Raw genomic sequence first — 15,914 nt, 5'->3', positions numbered from 1 at the left:
GCTGTTTTAGCTGCTACAACTCATGCTTCCAAGAGCATAGATATATCTAGATACTTGCAATTAACTCATTGGTATACCTATATTTTGAAGATAAATTGTTCTGTAAGGTAAAAGAAAAGTGAACAAGATAGAACAATGTTGTTGCTATTGCCTACCTTGATGTGATGTGTTGTGTTTCTGAAGAGACATTTAGACTTGAATTAACCTGGCTATTAACATTAACCTCGCTTGTAGTGCAGAAGAAAGTTCCTTTTTTAAAATTGTGTCCTAAGCTACTAAAAAATCATTAAGATTTATTTTGTTATTTGGCTATACAAAAATCCTTCAGCAAAAATGTATGTGCTGGAGGTGGAGAGGAATCAAGACATACATTCTAAACCTAATAATTACCAAGGCCTACTAGATTAAAACAACATTCTCTAAATACTATGAAGTGATACTAACATTTTAGTTTTAAAATATATATAACAAGAAAACCATTAAATAGTATTTAAAGTGAAGCTTAGAAAAGTCTATATTATAAATTAAAATAATTTTTATAAATTCAAAGATAACCAAGTATTCTATTGTGTAGTAAATTATTTTAAATATTTAGTTTAATAGTAATATTCAATTATAGTAAATCTGAACTTTATACCTTTATTATAAGGCATAATTTAGTTTCATTAATAATTATGCATAAAATAATTAATTTATATGAACTTAGATAACTAAATAATTATTTAAGCCAAACTTTTCATAGCATAATAATTATTTAAACTTATCTTGACTATGTTATGCACACTATTATAAATATATAAAGCTACAAAAACATTTGGCTTTGCTATATATTGTATGTAACTTTTTATCTTTTATAGTAAACATTTATAAAGTATTAAAATAAAGAGTATAATATATATTTAATAAAAAACTTTATATCTAGTTGGAAAAATTTTGTAGTTAAAAATAATAATTTATTTTTATTATGATTATATATATATATAATGTTATTAAATAATCCTCATTTTAGAATACTAACTCTTCTATGATTAAAAAAAATTACTTTATTCAAGTATACTATCTATTATGCTCCCATTCTATTTATTTGTCCTTTTGTTTGTGTTTTTGTTCACCAATGGACTGATATAATTTATAATATCATATTCAAGTGGAGAATTTTACATTTAATTTGGAAAAAGTTATAATTTTTATGTATTTAAGTTTTATTTGAATCAGATATTATTCATTTTCATAAGTATGATGGGCTTTTAATTAAATCAGATAATATAAAAGTTTTGAGAAAAACAAACATAATCAGATAGTGGATGCAATTGCACATTAAATATCATTCAAAATGTTAAATTTAAATTAATAAAATAATTAAATTAAAATTGTAAAACTATTAAAATAACTTTTAAAAAAAGTTAGTGGAAGTTTAGAAATTATATAATATGATATAGTTTATTAATTTTTCAGTTTATATCTTTACATTTGTATTATAATATTTTTATTTTTTCTTTGGTCCAAAGCTAGAAAGATAAATAATAATGTAAAAAGGTTATAAGAAATTTGAAAAGAATGTATCATCAAATCAAATGAATTCCATTTCTAATTATCATTCTGGATTTTCCTAGTAGATATTCTGTTTCAAGGTATAAATTCTTATAAAAAATACCTCATTTATTTCTAAAGGCCTCAATAACAGCAGAGAAATCATCATCACCCAAACCATTACCTTTAGCAACCTTGTACACTTCATTTGCCGCTGCAGCAATTGGGATGTTTTGCAAAAGCTTATCAGACATGTCCAATGCCAATCTCAAGTCCTACAAATTTAAAGAAGATTAGATTCACATTTAAAACCATACTACAAACCTTTTGCTGGTGTTTTAAAGGAAAAGCTGGAGCGTAGTTCCTTGCTAACATTGTTGGACCTTTTAGGGAGAACATTGGATTGTTAATAGCACCTTGGGATAGAACCTGAAAGTTACATTCTCTAAGAGTGAATAGCAAGGATTAAATTCATGCCTCTAGTATAGTTTGAGGATCAAGGCCAGCTTTGTCTCCAAGAATCAGACCCTCGGCAAAGCTTGCCATCATGCTAAAGAAAAAAAAAAGAAAGAAAAACCTCAAAAGAGTAAAAAACATATTGGCACACGAACCTTCCCATGATCATGTTAACAACAATTTTCATTGCAGCTCCGTTTCCAGGAGCTCCCAAGTAAAACCGCGACTAAAAGAATTAAAATAAGTGAAGTTTCTGGACAATAATCGTTACGAACTTAACCTTGCCCATCACGTCTAGCATCGGTACTACTGTATCATACAACTCCTTGTCTCCTGAAATACCACGTATTACCATGTGTTTTTGCTAGCTAAGGTGAAAAACCAGAGACAGAGAGAGCTTACCAGCAGCTAAAAAAATAAGTTTTCCTTCTTCGGCTGGCTTCTTGGATCCCGAGACTGGCGCCTTCCAAAACCACAAAATGTTGGCTCACTCTTAGAAAGAAAGCATACCTCCAAGAAGAGAGAGCCTGAAGATTTCACTGCCTCGCATACAGTTTTAGTTGTCCCGGCATCGACGGTTGATACATCAACATATCTGCAAAGTCATGTTGTGTGAAATTACGTTTTCATTCAATCAAAAATCTGTTATACCCTTTCCCCGAGCCCAACCCTCCAAGAGCACCATCACTCCCAAGAGCAACTTCGAGCTGCATGTAGAAGAAGGAATAAAATGCAAAAGATAAAAGTGAGAGCATGTAAAGGAACAGCCACAAAGTTTACGAGTGTGCATTACTGCTGCAACTGGATCAGCAAGCATCGCAAACGTGACGTCGCACATTTCGGTGACATTCTTTGGTGTGGAACCTCGTCTTGACAATAAAAAGACATAAGGAAAACCAAATCAAGTAGAGACGAGATCCACCTTGCTCCTTCGCTCACTAAAGCTTCGCATTTACTCGCAGATCTGTTCCAAACGGTGACATCGTAGCTACAACAACAACAACAAAAAAAACGGATCATGCTAGCAATCGAGCAAGAAAAAAGAGAGAAAAATAACTTGTTTTACCCGGCTTTTACGAGATTTCTTGCCATTGCTGTGCCCATGATTCCAAGTCCCAGGAATCCCAGTTTCAAATGCTGGTTGCTCCCAGAAGCTGGAGACAAAGTTACTTCACTTGAGAAGAAAAGAGCACCAAATTTACCTTGAGAAGAAGAGGAAGAAGAAGCAAGCGCTCTCACAGTGCTCAGCGTTGTAGCAGTAGTAGCAATCGATGGCTTGAGCCGCGGAGAAGGGCCGCCAAGGAAATTGGTCCTCAATGAAAACATGGCAGCCATTCTCCTCGTCATAGCAGTAGGGTTTATCACTGTTGACATTAACAACTATGAAACTCTGATCAAATCGATCAAAGCTAAGGTCATTCTTTTTTCTTTGAGAGATTGACAAAATCAGTTGCCAGGCTTGATCGTGATGGTCTCTTTCGGCTTCTCCGGATCCGTGGGAACCTTGAGCGTGAGCACGCCATTGTCAAACACAGCCTCCACGTCCTCCTTGCTCAGCTTGGCGCCGTCAGGGAACTCAAACTTGCGAACCACGGTGCCAACGTAGCGCTCCTTGGCGTGCCACTTATCATCCTCGAGCTCCACCCTCTCGCGCTCCTTGGTTTTGATGGTTATCTCGTTGGCATCCGTGGTGATCTTGAAATCCTCGTGAGACAATCCTGGGGACACAAAACCATCGCCACTATGAAAGGATTTCTTGAGAGCTTCGAGTGGTTCCCTCTCCACAGCGAAGATTTCATACCTGGCATGTCGATGGTGATGAGGTGGTGGTCGGATCGCTGGACCCAGTCCGCGGGAGCGTTCTTCTTGGAGAAGGACGCCATCTTCTTCGCATCCGCGAGCGATTTCTTAGCGGGGGTCTTGGCGGCGGTGGTGATCACCTGCTGGAACCTCGCAGCCGTGGAGCGGAACGCCATCGTCCAAGCAAGCCAAAAGCCCTAGCAAACGCTCTCGTCCCGCTATTTATATAAGACCCACAAGGCCAAATCTGGGAGGAATATCCACGACGCGAGTTTTAGGGTTTATCGATCCAGCCCAGCCATGGCGGAGCTGCTGCTCTTCGAGGACATCTTCACCATCACCGGCATCGACACCGACGGCAAGAAATTCGACAAAGGTGATCGCCTCGCTCTCGGCATTTCGAGCGAGGAGAGCGATCGATTTGATTTGTTTTTCGCTGGATTCGTGTGATGAGCAGTGTCTCGCATCGAGGCCCGGAGCGAGCAGTTTGATATGCAGCTCGTCCTGGACGTGAACATCGACGTCTACCCCATCGCCAGGACTGACAAGTTCACGCTCGCGCTCTCCTCCACCCTGCGATTGGATGGAACTCCAGACGATGGCGTCTTCGACCAGGTTCCATTTGCTCGGATCTTCTCTGGCTGACTCTGATCTCTCGCAGTCTCGGAAGAAATCTCTGGCCGACAAGTACGAGTATGTCATGTATGGGAAGCTGTACAAGTACGATGACGACGAGAGCGGCGGTGCCATCAAGATGTAAGCGAGCTTTCTTACCGAGTTTTTGGAGTTTCTCTTCGTCGATCGTTTCCAGCGGCGTCTATGTTTCTTTCGGAGGCCTGTTGATGATGCTCAAGGGGGATAAGCAGCACCTGGGCAACTTAAAGCTGGACCAGCGCCTGTATCTCCTGATGAGAAAGGTGTAGTGTTAGCCAGCTCGAGACACTGACTCAAATCGATACTCTACTACTAAGACCAACCTTTGGTGTTCATATTTCTTTTGTCCTAGAAGAAGACTGGGAAGTAATTGTCCAGATGAATCGTCTCTAGAATCTCTGGGATCTTTGAGAGGTAGGAGGAGTGGCCGGTGATCAGATGCGTTACATTGACCTGAAAGGAAAAGTTTGTGGAGAAAGAAAGCGGTGCGTGAATGCATACGTTTTCTATCCCTGGGAGAGCAACTGGTTGTATCCCGGCGAGGCCTTGGGACAAAATGCTGTGAGAACCCCGGATCGTTAATCATAGATGATAGAATGCTGGTCAAGAGAAGCTCACCTTGCACGGTATATGACTCCCAAGATCCAGTCGTTAGATGAATAGCAGTTCACAAATCTACCAGCCACAATCTTGGAAACAAAAATAAAACACATTGAGAACTAACAAAGAAATGGAACTGCTATCAGGAAAACATACCTTACGAGCATTCATCCATCGCTTTCTATCAAGAGAAAGAGGAGCTCCCAATAACACCACTCTTTCTACAATGCCACCTGTAACGAGAATCATGAGCTCTCGCCAGGTAAATAGAAGCATACCATTTCCTTTCTTTGCCAAGTGCTCCAAACACGAGAAAATCACTCGAGCTCCTAAGGAGAATCCCAAGAGCGTTACAGGCCTGTGGACAAGCGGCATAATACCAGAAATGCAAGCGCCGAGAAGAACAAAGTTACCTGCTGCCATGGAGTCCGCTGAGCAGACAATTCGCAAGAATTTCTCCAGCCTTGTCAGATCTAGAACATCACGGATTATGCCAGTTCGTAATAGAACTTCGAACCTGTCAACTGCGATGGTCCATCTACTGTCGATGAAGTCTGTAGCAGACAGCAAAGCAGAAGGCCATGCTAGTGCTGCAAGTAGGCCACTCAAAACGGTCATCATCGCTCCTCGTTTCATCAACTCCTTTGCAACCGCTGTGTAATTAGCTTTGTTAGAATTCTATGAGAGCTATGTCTATCGAATACCTGTGGTCAGCCAATCTTGAATAGCAGAGCTCACAGCCATTAAAACGTTAGTTTCCCAGCGTAAAGAGTACCTGATCACACGTTCAGCTGCCTCCGATACACTTGGAAGAAGTACCTTTCAAGATCTGCGTCTGGAAATATCCATGGCCTGGTGAAGTCATCTTCCTCAAAAATGATCCCAGATATGACAATAGCAACCGCCAGTCTCTACAAACGAAACTATCAGCATAGAAACCACTAGTAGTAGGTCCTACTCCTTGATTATGGTTGTCTCCAATCGCCTCAAAACCAAACTCGTCAACATCACCAATTCTTCTGGCCATTTTGGATCCCGTTAAACCAGCACCAGCAGCTGTGAGAAAGTAAGTGGTTAGTAATACTTCTGATAAGTCACTACCTCCAAATGACGCCGCGATTGCAACTGAGCCGGCAGCCGTTCCAGTTGCAGCAGCAGCTGCTGCAAAACCACTTGCTCCAATGATAGGAACAACCGTTCCAGCTGCCGGAGCTAAAGCGGCTAAACCAGCTGCAATTGCCGGAGCCGCTAGACCTGTATTGAAACGGTAAACCTCTGTGAGGAAGACAAGCTTAAAGAATAACCCCCAGTAATTGCTAGCAACGTCCCTCCCGTCACTGCTGCTGCGCCTATGAGACTTCCACGCTTCCACTTGGACCATTTGCTCTTTTCAGCTTCTGCTTCTGCTGTGCTCTGCTCTTTACGTGCAGCCATCGCCATGCATGCCACCATAACCTCCATAGCAGCCTGCCACAAAATGATAAGATTAATAGCTCAACTGAAGCTTGCAACACCGACCATTTTCGACCATTTTACGTCAAACCATGTGGCCAAGAGTCGTAATGTGACTCTGTATCGAGAATCGTAGCCACCTCTGAATGCTTTCTTCTCGTCTGATGCATCAGCAACACAAGCAACAAGAAGTTCGTAGAGGACGGCCACTTTCCTTTGCCTCGTAAGCACCGAACTGTCTATCTCCTGTGAAATGGAACACCTCTGATCCGAGAGTGGCGCTGACGAGCTTTCGCGGTCTCTAGACGGAGGATTCGCGTTCCGCGTTGGAGAAGTTGAAGAAGACTCTTCAAGTTTCAGGCTCATCGCATCTATGGCTTTGGCCAGGTCGTCTTCGGGCAAAGTTTCTGACGTGGTTGGCACATCTTCCTCGGACAGGAGCCTCAGAAACTAAGGACAAATTAGTGTCCATTGCAACAGTAAGAACAAATGTATACTTACAGCACCTATATGGTGTTTAGCGTCGGGAGAAATAGCGGTCGTCTCCAAACCCATCCACGACTTCTTCTCGATATCCAAGTATCTAGTCGGCAACTTCAAACACTTACGATTGACAAAGAAGATTTTCAGCTCACCGGAAAACGTGCTGCGCGAGTCCAAACTCCTCACTGCTCCATGGCGTCTCCTCTTCCTGGCTACCTTCGGCAATAGCATTTTGATCATCGTTTACTCTCGGTGGCAAGCTTCGCTGATGGCTTTGTGCCTGGTTCAAAGCAAGCGAAAACAACGCGCCTGCCGCATACTTGTGGACAGGGCCCAGCTCGGCCATGCTTCCCTACTGCGAAAATCACGAAGAAAAAGAAGAAGAAAAAAACTATGATGTTAGATAGGTGAAAACTTACTCGATCCAGAAAAAAATCACCTCAAACTATCCCGATCGCCTCGTCTGGATTCTTGATCGTCAAGATATTGTCAATCCCTCGAGAAATCCTCCTACTGCGAAAATCACGAAGAAAAGAATGATGCGCTTACTCGATCCAGCAAATCACCTCAAACTATCCCAATCGAATGAGCTGGATTCTTGATCGTCAGGATATCTCTTCCAATCAAACACGAAATCCACATCCATACCTCGATTCCTTGCTTACACCCTCGAATCGGCGCCTGCATTGAGCAAATTCGCTGCGTAGCTCTGGCGCTCTCCTAGGGTTTTCTTCTCTCTCACACTGTTTGGCGCTTTTGAGGCAAGGCGGTCAAGCGCTCGATTCTCGAGGGAGAAGAAAATGCCTCGTAGATATCTTGTGAGTTACTCAAGCCCATGAGACCTAACAGTGCCAGCCTCGGGCAAAGCCGAGCCAAAGCCGTTTTGCCGAGCCTGGGCACACATATATACTGGAGCTCCATGGCGCCTTTGTCTGATTCCATATTTGTAGGGTTTTGAGAGCGAGGAGGAGCGAGGGCTCTGGCGCGACGATCAACGCATCGATGCTGCATTCTCCTGCCGGATCAATTTCTCGTTGCTGCTCGATCGTCTGCGCGGTCAGAGATAGAAATTTCCTCGCGGCGCTTGCCAGATTCGCATTCTCCCAGTTCCTGAGCTTCATCTTCGAGGCAGCGCTTGGTGATCGGCGTCTTCCTCCGTGAAAAGAGGTAGACTTTTATTTGGTGGTTATGATAACGAGGTTTTTTTTTCTCTCTTCGCGTTTCTCTTCTAGGATGACATGGATTCATAGCAGTAGATTTGCGAAGAAGGTTAGAAACGCTGGAGGGGTCGAGAGAATTACTCCCGATGCGCCGGAACACCTCTGCCCGACTTGTAACAAGCCCATCGACAATGACAATGAACTGGTATGGAGCTAGTTACTGTTTCATTTCTTTTCCGAGAGCGTACCCATTGCTGCAAAAACTACGTCGCAGGCACCACAAGATTGGACTGGGCTTCCCGCCGGAGTGAAGTTTGATCCGAATGACAAAGAAATTCTGGACCATCTTGCGGCGAAGATTGGTCGCGGTGGAAAGCCGCATGCTCTCATCGACGAGTTTATTCCGACTCTGGAAGACGACGAAGGGATTTGCTCCAAGCATCCCGAGAAGTTGCCAGGTTTGTCGACGCTAGTTCCTTTTTTTTTTTTTTTTTTTGGCCGAGGCACTGAAACGTTCGCTTTGAAGGTGTGAAGAGCGATGGAAGCAGCAGCCATTTCTTCCACCGGCCGTCCAACGCATACACCAAAGGCACCCGGAAGCGCCGGAAAGTCCAGACCGACGATGACGACGAGACCCGATGGCACAAGACCGGAAAGACAAGGCCCGTGATGGAGAACGGCGAGGTCATTGGCTGGAAGAAGATCATGGTTCTCTACACGAACTTCAAGAAGAAGTCCAAGCCAAAGAAAACAAACTGGGTGATCCATCAGTACCACGTCGGCATTCACGAAGACGAAAGAGAGGGCGAGCTGGTCATGTCCAAAGTGTTCTTCCAAACTCAACCTCGAGGCTCTGTGCGCGAGCCATGCGAAGCAAACGAAGCAGCCGAAGCCAACGAAGGAGCCGAAGTAGCTGAGGCCAACGATTCGAACGACGTCAACGAAGCCTCGTTCAGCCGCGAGTTGGAGGCGGCCCTCGCTTGCGAGCCCGAGAACGATGAGTCTGCGAAGGTGGCAAGGACTTGCTCGACGAGCAATCCAGAGGTGGTGAAGCCCTGCTCGACGAGCACTCCAGAGGTGGTGTGGCCCTGCTCGACGAGCACTCCAGAGGTGCTGAGGCCCTGCTCGACGAGCACTCCAGAGGTGGTGTGGCCCTGCTCGACGAGCACTCCAGAGGTGGTGAGGCCCTGTCCGAGCAGACCGGTGCCGCAGCTGGGGGAGATGTGCCCAACGATAGACGGCTACTATGTACGTAACCTTTTGCTCGTTTTCTCTTGCCAAGACTAACTCCCTCTTTATTTTCAGGGAGCGTCAACTTCTGGCATGTCCCTCGTGAGGTGTCCGACTGCTCAACAGCCTCTTCCACAAACCCCTGCCGAGAGAGTGATAGAGGAGCTGCTCTGCGACGAAAGTTTCAACAACGTCGCCACCGAGTTCGAGAACCTTAGTAGCCAGGAGATTCGAGCCTTCACGGAGGTCGCGGGGATAAGTTGCGAGGAGGAGGACATCCTGAACTTTAGCAACGAGATGGACTTCTCCCTTGGCGTTGCAGTAAGTTCTTCTTGGTTGCCCCTTTCGTGAATCGATTGACCACCTTTTGATCTGTCGTGCAGCCGGAGATCACTAGCCAGGAAGTAGCCGACTGGTTCAAGAGCCAGAGCCAGGAACAGGGACTGGAACAGGACTACAGAGCTCCTTTTTGACAGGTTAAGCTCGAAACCAAGAGCTTGTATAGTTAAATAAGTAGGACAGATTCTTTCTCTTCTTCCTCGTCGTTATTTTATCAGAGGTTCGTGGCGATTTTACTTGGCTTCGTTGAGAAAGCCAGCTTTTCTTCCCTCGAAGCCGGGTCGCATTAGCTTCTTCTCCCTCTGTGGTGTAAACAAGAGAGTCAGATCAATCAATGTAACAAGCTTGCAAACCTTCGCTATGAGCCTTTGCTTGCGAGCGTCAATGCGCTCCTTGATATGAGAGGCCCGGGTCTGTTGCTTCTCTTGAGCTCGCTGTGCTTCGCTATCGTGTCGATCTTGCCTGGAAAGAAAGAGGAGAGATTTTCGTTTTCGCAGAGTGAGATTGATGGAGCACTGACCATTTCTTTGCACTCTTTTCGCGACGTTGGTGCTCTCGTTTCAAGCTTTGCCTGAGCAGCTTGGGATTGTCGAAGACCTGTGAAGGAAAGAAGTAGAATCACAAACATCATCAAAGACATTATAGATCATCAGAAAAACAAAGCTTTACTTTCTGTCCGGAAGCTCGGCTGAGTGCTGCGTCCCACGAGTGCTTTGATGCAACGTCCTGTAGAGAAAGCAGTGGTGAGTTTTTCTTTCTTTCTCTATAAGAAGGAAATCCAGTTCTTACTTTGCCCTTCTCGGTGTCTTGGATATCCTTTTGAAGCTTCGTAGCCTAGAAAAAACCATCGATCAAAACTCGACTAGCTAAGAATAAGTTTTTTACCTGTTCGAGCAGCTTTTCCTTGCTCTTCCGGTTTAGAGTTCGCTTCTGGGAGTCTATTTTCACCCGGCCAAACTCCATATCACTCGCAACTGGGACCTTTTCGCTCGAAACTGGAACAATCCCAGTTTCCTTGTGGCCCTGAAAGTGTTTTGACGCTCATGTGAATAAATCAGGAGGATTCTTACTTGCTTTTGCCGCTTGTTGGCCAGAGTGGTCTTGTTCTCCGACTTCTTGCGTTTCTTCGAGGCGTCCTTGGTCCTTTCCTGCCAGTCCCGAGCTTTGTTTATTCGCCTCTCAGCTCGTATCGCCTCGATTCGCTTGTGGAGCCGTTCTCGCAGTTCCTGGCTCGACTTGACGCGTTCCGTCCCAGCAACGGGAGCTGCAAGATCCACGACTTCAATCGTGGAAACGGATTGGTTCGACAGAAAACAGCCTACCTTGTTCTGCGTCTCCTTCGCCATTTTCTTCTGCTTTCGCTTCCTCGTCTTCTTCCTCTTTCTCTGCGTGTGCCTCCGCTACTTCATTTCGTTGCTGCAAAACTTGCAAAGTTGTGACGAACTTCTCTGGATCGAGCTGCAGTTACAAAAGCTTCAATGAAGGGCAAGGCAAACCAAAGAGTTATTTTCTAGCACACCATACACGATCTCTCCGCGCTTTCTTCGAGTGCTCCTTCGTTAATCTCCTCGCCTCTCGTTTTTCTCTCTTGGTCATCCCAAACACCTGCATTATACCAGAAAGGAGCAGTAAATCACACCGCAATGCTCCGAGATAGAGAAGAGCTTACCCATTGTTTCTCCACATTGTCATCAGCGGGAAGATAAAACTTCGGAGGAATCAAGTCCACCAATTCGTCAAAATCTGCAGGCGGAGAAATCGGTCGATCAAGGAACGCCAGCTGATAGGGAGACTTACAACGCGAGTTGGCACGGACGATCTCCGCAAGATCGATCGCCAAGCAGCCCATCTCCTCGAAGAACCCTAAATCATGGAAGAACCCTAAAACCCTCGTTTTATGAAACAATGAATTTACTTCTTTCTAATCGTATGAGGCATCCCCATTCTTTAACAATGATCTCTGAGACCTTGCAAATAGGTGTGGAAAAGGGAAGAAAGCTTTCTAGCCATAACAAGAAGAAGAAACAATTCTTTCCTTACAGACTCAAGAGTGTATTCTTAAAATCTCTTTCTTTACTCCGTCCTAGCTTCCAAACAAATCCAGCCAAAGTTCCAACCATTTTTCACTCCATACCTCTGGCACTGAGAGCTGCAAGCGAAACTTTGGGCCATCATGTGATGGTGTATGAGCTCTACAGACCTCATACAGACCTTTCACACTCTAGTTCTTACTTGTAGAGATCATGCTGGGTTTGTCTTTGTAGCTCTTGCAGCCCAAGAACAAGAAAAAGCTTATATTCTCCTAGAAACGAGAGACAAACCTGAACTGGGAAATCTCAACTCTCCACAGCACTTCTTGTCCTCCCACGCAGTTGCATTGGTGTTATCCTGGAATAATAGTTTCTTTAGAGGAGGAGCTGCAAAGAACCTTTATTGCGAATTTTATAGAGCTATCAATCCTTACTATGGCAGTTGGACATAGATGATGATCTTTGAAGATCATTTTGTTGTCATCAAATTTGATAAACTAAGTAAATAGACAGTGTACACTACAGTTCAATCTAAAATAATTAGGAATATTTTAAAATATACCTAAATATTCTAGAAATATTCGTTACACCCTTTCTAAAGTAAACCAAATGTATACTTGAAAAATTAATTATAGGGCTAAAGTTATGTAATTAAAGTGATAAATGTTAACTCTTTGTGTATGTGGCACTAGATAAAAGCAAGAAAGAGGAGGGGCACTTGGGTTCCAGTTGATGGATGGACGTCGCAGCTCTCTCAGCCCGTTCCAGGTCACCATGGAGCACACACGCAGCGAGCAACTCTGTCCAGGTTTGAGCATCCGGCAAGAATGGCATTGAATGCGCCAGCTCCTCTGCCTCGTCCAGCAGCTTCGATCGGCCCAGAATCCCTACCATGGCGCTGTAGTGCTGGAGCGTGATCGCTAGGCCGTGGCAGGCCGCGATCGAGTGAAAGATTTCCCTGCCGCGATCCAGCATCCCGACGTGGTTGAATCCGCTCAGCACGCTTATGAACGTGATCGCGGTCGGCACGACGCCTTCCAGGATCATCGCGCCAAAGAGCTCGACGCCAAGATCGCCGTGGCCATTCTGCGCGAACGTCTGGATGAGCGTGCTCCAAGAGATCGCGTCTGGGTCGGGCATCGCGGCGAAGATCTGTCTGCATTGATCCGTGTGCCCCGCCTGAGCGTGCGCCTGGAGGAGCGTGTTCCAGGCGGCGGTGGATCGCCCGGGCATGGCGTCGAAGAATCGATGGAGCCGGGCGATGTTCTTGGCTAGGGTGTATGCCTGGAGCATTGCATTCCAGGCCACGGCATCGCGCTGGGGGAGAGATGCGAAGAGATCCTCAGCTCTGGCCATATTCCCTTGATCCGAGAAGCCTTGGAGCAGCGCCGTGGAGGAGACGACCTCGTGGAGTGGCATCCTCGCGACGAGTTCTTCCACTTGATCCAGTTGCCGCGCTAGGGTATTTGCGGCGATGAGCGCGTTCCAGGAGATCATGTTTCTCTGCGGCATAGCATCAAAGATTCGCTTGCATTCGCCGAGATTCTCAGCTCTCGCGCTCGCCTGGAGGATTCCTGTCCAGGAAATCGTGTCTCGCCTCGGCATTCTCTCGAAGATCTCCCTCGCCAGCGCCAATTCACCGCTGTGCGCGTAGCCCGTGAGGATCGCGTGCCAGGAGACGAGATCCCGCTGCCGCATTCGCTGGAAGAATCCCCAGGCCTCGCGCAGCCGCCCCGCCCTGGCGTGGACAGTGATCATCACATTCCACGACACGGTGTCCCGATCGTCCATCCTCTCGAAGCAGGATCGCGCCTCTTCCAGACGCCCGCGATCGGCATACGCGACGATGATCGTGTTCCAGGCGCGGATATTTCGCCCAGGCATCGCATCGATGAGCTCTCGCGCCTCTCGCAGAAGCCCGCCGCGCGCGTAGGCCGCGATGATCCGGCTCCAGGAGAAGCCATTGGGGGATTCGATCGAATCGAAGAGCTTGCGGGCTTCGGTCACGCATCCACAGCTCGTGTACATGTCGAGAACGCTGTTGGCGAGGTGCGTGTTCTTCCCGAGATTCTCAGTGACTAAGATTTGCTCGTGGATCTTCTTTCCCAGGGCGAGATCTCTGCTATCAGCGCAGCTCTTGAGAGCTTGGATAATAGGATCATCGTGCTTCCATTTGAATATCGCGGCCATTGTTCTTCGGTTTTAGGGTTTATCCGGCCATGGCGAGCCTGTGCGTTCCAGGCGCTGGCGCTGTCGCCGCCGCGGTCCCACAGGCCAGATCTTTGGCTCGCGACGCCGCATTCAGCAAGAAGGTTTGCAGTAGATCACGGATTCACGCGAGGATCTTGAGTGGGAAATTTGATGCTCGTCGCGTCGTCGTGGCCGCTGTTCCTGACGTCGTTCCTCCGCCAATAGAAAATGATTTGGAGGTAGCAGAGCAGAGTTTCCGCTGGATTTGATGGCAAGCTGTGATGTTCCAGGATGTTTTGCTCGAAAGTGGTGCACAGATCTCCGACAATGGCATCGTCCAGACTTTTGGAAACGATGAGGAAGCATTGAAAGCGGCCGATTCCGGATGTGCTGTAAGAGAACTGTTTAAGCGCTTTTTCTACGATGTTTAATTTTCTCGACTGACAGGTGATAGAGATGTCTCACTTTGGAAGACTCCGGGGTTTGAATGTTCTATACTATTGTTTGTGCTGCAAGCGCTGATGACTTTTATTATTCCAGTCACTGGTGACGACCGGTTGCGGTTTCTGCACAACCAGAGTACTGCTGATTTGCTGCAGCTTAAGGACGGGGAGGTAAGTCCTACGTAGCGTGTGAGAGTTGGTTTTCCTGATATCAAAAGCTTTTCAGGGGTGCGATACAGTTTTTGTGACGAACACCGCAAGAACAATCGATCTAGCAACCGCATGGGCGATGGTGAGGATTTACACGCTTTGACGTTTCTGTTGATTTGGAATGGTTGCAGCAGACTTGATGATTGGTGCAGAATACGGCTGTGATTCTTCTCGTTTCTCCAGAGACTCGGCACGATCTTATCAAACTGCTCAATAAGTAGCTTGTCGATTTCTTCTCGACTTTGTCAGACCCTCAACTTTTTCTTTGGTTTAGGTACATTTTCTTTTCGGACAAAGTGGAAGTGGATGATATCACAGAGAAGACCTCCTATTTTTCAATCGTAGGCCCCCAAAGCGATAATGTCAGTAAGAGCCCCCTTGTCTTTATGTTCAAGCAACAATCATGCTTTCCTGTTGAAGGTTATGCGGCAGCTAAAGTTGGAGTCTTTGATCGATAAGCCATACGGAACTCATGTACACTACACCGTAAGCATTCATTCATGCCAAGGAAAGTTGATGACACTTTGATCTCGTCCAACTTTTCAGGCGAATGGGGCACCTGTAACCGTGGGAGTCGGCTCTGGACTGTGCACGAAAGGCTACTCTTTCCTCGTGTCCACTGCCGCCGCGGGTCCTGTGTGGACCTCGATATTAAAATGCGGTGCTTTGCACATGGGATCTTTGGCCTGGGAACGCTTGCGAATCTTGCAAGGTAATGGAAGAATCAATCGATTGTTTTTTATGAAAACCGAGGCTCTTGACGTGCAAGCGCAGGCAGGCCAGTGCCTGGCAAGGAGCTTACCGACGAGTTCAACGTCCTGGAAGCTGGACTCTGGAGGACAATCTCGCAAACCAAAGGTTAGTTTTTCTTTTCTTCGTCGTAAACGAAAACCAGCCAATCACATTTCCCAGGTTGCTACATCGGGCAGGAAACAGTGGCGAGACTAATCACATACAACGGTGTGAAGCAACACTTGCACGGTGTAAAACTCACCGGAGCTGTGGAACCAGGAACGATCCTGACGACAAGAGATGGTGTCAAGGTACTCAAATAATTTTTTCTCAAAACCTGCGTTCCATAGCTTCACACCCTTTTCAAGGCCGGGAAGCTGACGAGCTGCACGAGAGAAGCTCCATATTTTGGACTGTGCTACATTAGAAAACAATGCGGCGGTCCTGGGCTGGAGATTAAAATCGGCGATGGATCAGTGACAGGAATCCTTGTCCAAGTTCCAGGCTTGGCTCGAGAGCTATCATCTGGATCACAAACGGTGACTTAGCTTTTGCGCCTTATCACATGGCCCCCACGTTGTGAATTGGAATACTGGTTTTCAAAC

General features: G+C 46.1%; 8 protein-coding genes across 12 annotated transcripts; 3 read left to right on the top strand and 5 right to left on the bottom strand.

The window, feature by feature from the left end:
- Window positions 1-1,636: 1,636 nt before the first annotated feature.
- Window positions 1,637-3,993, bottom strand: LOC9631470 (glyoxylate/succinic semialdehyde reductase 1). The gene is made up of 13 exons (XM_024673223.1): window positions 3,788-3,993; window positions 3,189-3,704; window positions 3,053-3,140; window positions 2,909-2,974; window positions 2,780-2,855; window positions 2,638-2,693; window positions 2,497-2,581; window positions 2,389-2,449; window positions 2,267-2,319; window positions 2,142-2,212; window positions 2,008-2,080; window positions 1,855-1,959; window positions 1,637-1,805 (listed from the first exon to the last, which is right to left on the bottom strand). Exons 2-13 carry the CDS (start codon window positions 3,358-3,360, stop codon window positions 1,656-1,658), a joined length of 1,056 nt encoding a protein of 351 aa, XP_024528991.1. The 5' UTR covers window positions 3,361-3,704; window positions 3,788-3,993; the 3' UTR covers window positions 1,637-1,655.
- On the bottom strand, window positions 3,433-3,962 carry LOC112345741 (18.1 kDa class I heat shock protein-like). Its single transcript, XM_024673035.1, has 2 exons — window positions 3,788-3,962; window positions 3,433-3,704 (listed from the first exon to the last, which is right to left on the bottom strand). Exons 1-2 carry the CDS (start codon window positions 3,960-3,962, stop codon window positions 3,433-3,435), a joined length of 447 nt encoding a protein of 148 aa, XP_024528803.1.
- Window positions 3,994-4,017: 24 nt separating the features above from the next.
- Window positions 4,018-4,815, top strand: LOC112345792 (DNA-directed RNA polymerases II, IV and V subunit 8B-like). Its single transcript, XM_024673224.1, has 4 exons — window positions 4,018-4,162; window positions 4,244-4,401; window positions 4,448-4,542; window positions 4,598-4,815. Exons 1-4 carry the CDS (start codon window positions 4,087-4,089, stop codon window positions 4,707-4,709), a joined length of 441 nt encoding a protein of 146 aa, XP_024528992.1. The 5' UTR covers window positions 4,018-4,086; the 3' UTR covers window positions 4,710-4,815.
- LOC9650524 (transmembrane and coiled-coil domain-containing protein 4) lies at window positions 4,769-7,764 on the bottom strand. Of its 2 annotated transcripts, XM_024673222.1 has the most exons (17): window positions 7,624-7,763; window positions 7,415-7,565; window positions 7,128-7,330; window positions 6,994-7,075; window positions 6,559-6,942; window positions 6,345-6,507; window positions 6,142-6,294; window positions 5,999-6,096; window positions 5,860-5,951; window positions 5,745-5,815; window positions 5,558-5,693; window positions 5,454-5,513; window positions 5,319-5,398; window positions 5,197-5,273; window positions 5,059-5,129; window positions 4,942-4,999; window positions 4,769-4,893 (listed from the first exon to the last, which is right to left on the bottom strand). In XM_024673222.1, exons 3-17 carry the CDS (start codon window positions 7,319-7,321, stop codon window positions 4,789-4,791), a joined length of 1,824 nt encoding a protein of 607 aa, XP_024528990.1. In that variant the 5' UTR covers window positions 7,322-7,330; window positions 7,415-7,565; window positions 7,624-7,763; the 3' UTR covers window positions 4,769-4,788. The 2 variants fall into 2 exon arrangements, with proteins under 2 accessions (XP_024528990.1, XP_024528989.1); XM_024673221.1 differs by having other exon boundaries at window positions 5,197-5,398; window positions 7,624-7,764.
- A 144-nt stretch (window positions 7,765-7,908) lies between these two features.
- On the top strand, window positions 7,909-10,065 carry LOC9631469 (NAC domain-containing protein 73). 2 transcript variants are annotated; one of them, XM_002968536.2, is made up of 7 exons: window positions 7,909-8,142; window positions 8,208-8,340; window positions 8,410-8,593; window positions 8,662-9,245; window positions 9,312-9,383; window positions 9,441-9,686; window positions 9,749-10,065. In XM_002968536.2, exons 2-7 carry the CDS (start codon window positions 8,209-8,211, stop codon window positions 9,836-9,838), a joined length of 1,308 nt encoding a protein of 435 aa, XP_002968582.2. In that variant the 5' UTR covers window positions 7,909-8,142; window position 8,208; the 3' UTR covers window positions 9,839-10,065. The 2 variants fall into 2 exon arrangements, with proteins under 2 accessions (XP_002968582.2, XP_024528817.1); XM_024673049.1 differs by having other exon boundaries at window positions 8,662-9,383.
- On the bottom strand, window positions 9,810-11,582 carry LOC9631468 (surfeit locus protein 6 homolog). 3 transcript variants are annotated; one of them, XM_002968247.2, is made up of 11 exons: window positions 11,502-11,582; window positions 11,374-11,447; window positions 11,229-11,309; window positions 11,027-11,162; window positions 10,775-10,968; window positions 10,590-10,727; window positions 10,494-10,538; window positions 10,374-10,430; window positions 10,225-10,301; window positions 10,058-10,166; window positions 9,810-10,006 (listed from the first exon to the last, which is right to left on the bottom strand). In XM_002968247.2, exons 1-11 carry the CDS (start codon window positions 11,551-11,553, stop codon window positions 9,938-9,940), a joined length of 1,032 nt encoding a protein of 343 aa, XP_002968293.1. In that variant the 5' UTR covers window positions 11,554-11,582; the 3' UTR covers window positions 9,810-9,937. The 3 variants fall into 3 exon arrangements, with proteins under 3 accessions (XP_002968293.1, XP_024528819.1, XP_024528820.1); XM_024673051.1 differs by having other exon boundaries at window positions 9,810-10,166; XM_024673052.1 differs by having other exon boundaries at window positions 9,810-10,166; window positions 11,224-11,309; window positions 11,502-11,543.
- An 818-nt stretch (window positions 11,583-12,400) lies between these two features.
- LOC9650523 (pentatricopeptide repeat-containing protein At4g02750) lies at window positions 12,401-13,924 on the bottom strand. The gene has a single exon (XM_002968246.2). It carries the CDS (start codon window positions 13,922-13,924, stop codon window positions 12,401-12,403), a length of 1,524 nt encoding a protein of 507 aa, XP_002968292.2.
- A 13-nt stretch (window positions 13,925-13,937) lies between these two features.
- Window positions 13,938-15,913, top strand: LOC9650522 (putative transferase At1g60990, chloroplastic). The gene is made up of 12 exons (XM_002968535.2): window positions 13,938-14,163; window positions 14,215-14,316; window positions 14,372-14,405; window positions 14,465-14,538; window positions 14,594-14,659; window positions 14,730-14,794; window positions 14,852-14,939; window positions 14,998-15,063; window positions 15,124-15,289; window positions 15,352-15,435; window positions 15,490-15,620; window positions 15,678-15,913. The coding sequence occupies exons 1-12, from the start codon at window positions 13,954-13,956 to the stop codon at window positions 15,855-15,857; spliced, it is 1,266 nt and encodes a 421-aa protein (XP_002968581.2). The 5' UTR covers window positions 13,938-13,953; the 3' UTR covers window positions 15,858-15,913.
- The last annotated feature ends 1 nt before the right edge of the window (window position 15,914 follows it).

This window comes from Selaginella moellendorffii, unplaced genomic scaffold, assembly GCF_000143415.4.
Source record: "Selaginella moellendorffii unplaced genomic scaffold, v1.0 SELMOscaffold_10, whole genome shotgun sequence".
NCBI classification, from domain to species: Eukaryota; Viridiplantae; Streptophyta; class Lycopodiopsida; order Selaginellales; family Selaginellaceae; genus Selaginella; species Selaginella moellendorffii.
Note: the sequence above shows the minus strand (reverse complement) of the source record. Positions and strands in the feature narration are given on the sequence as shown.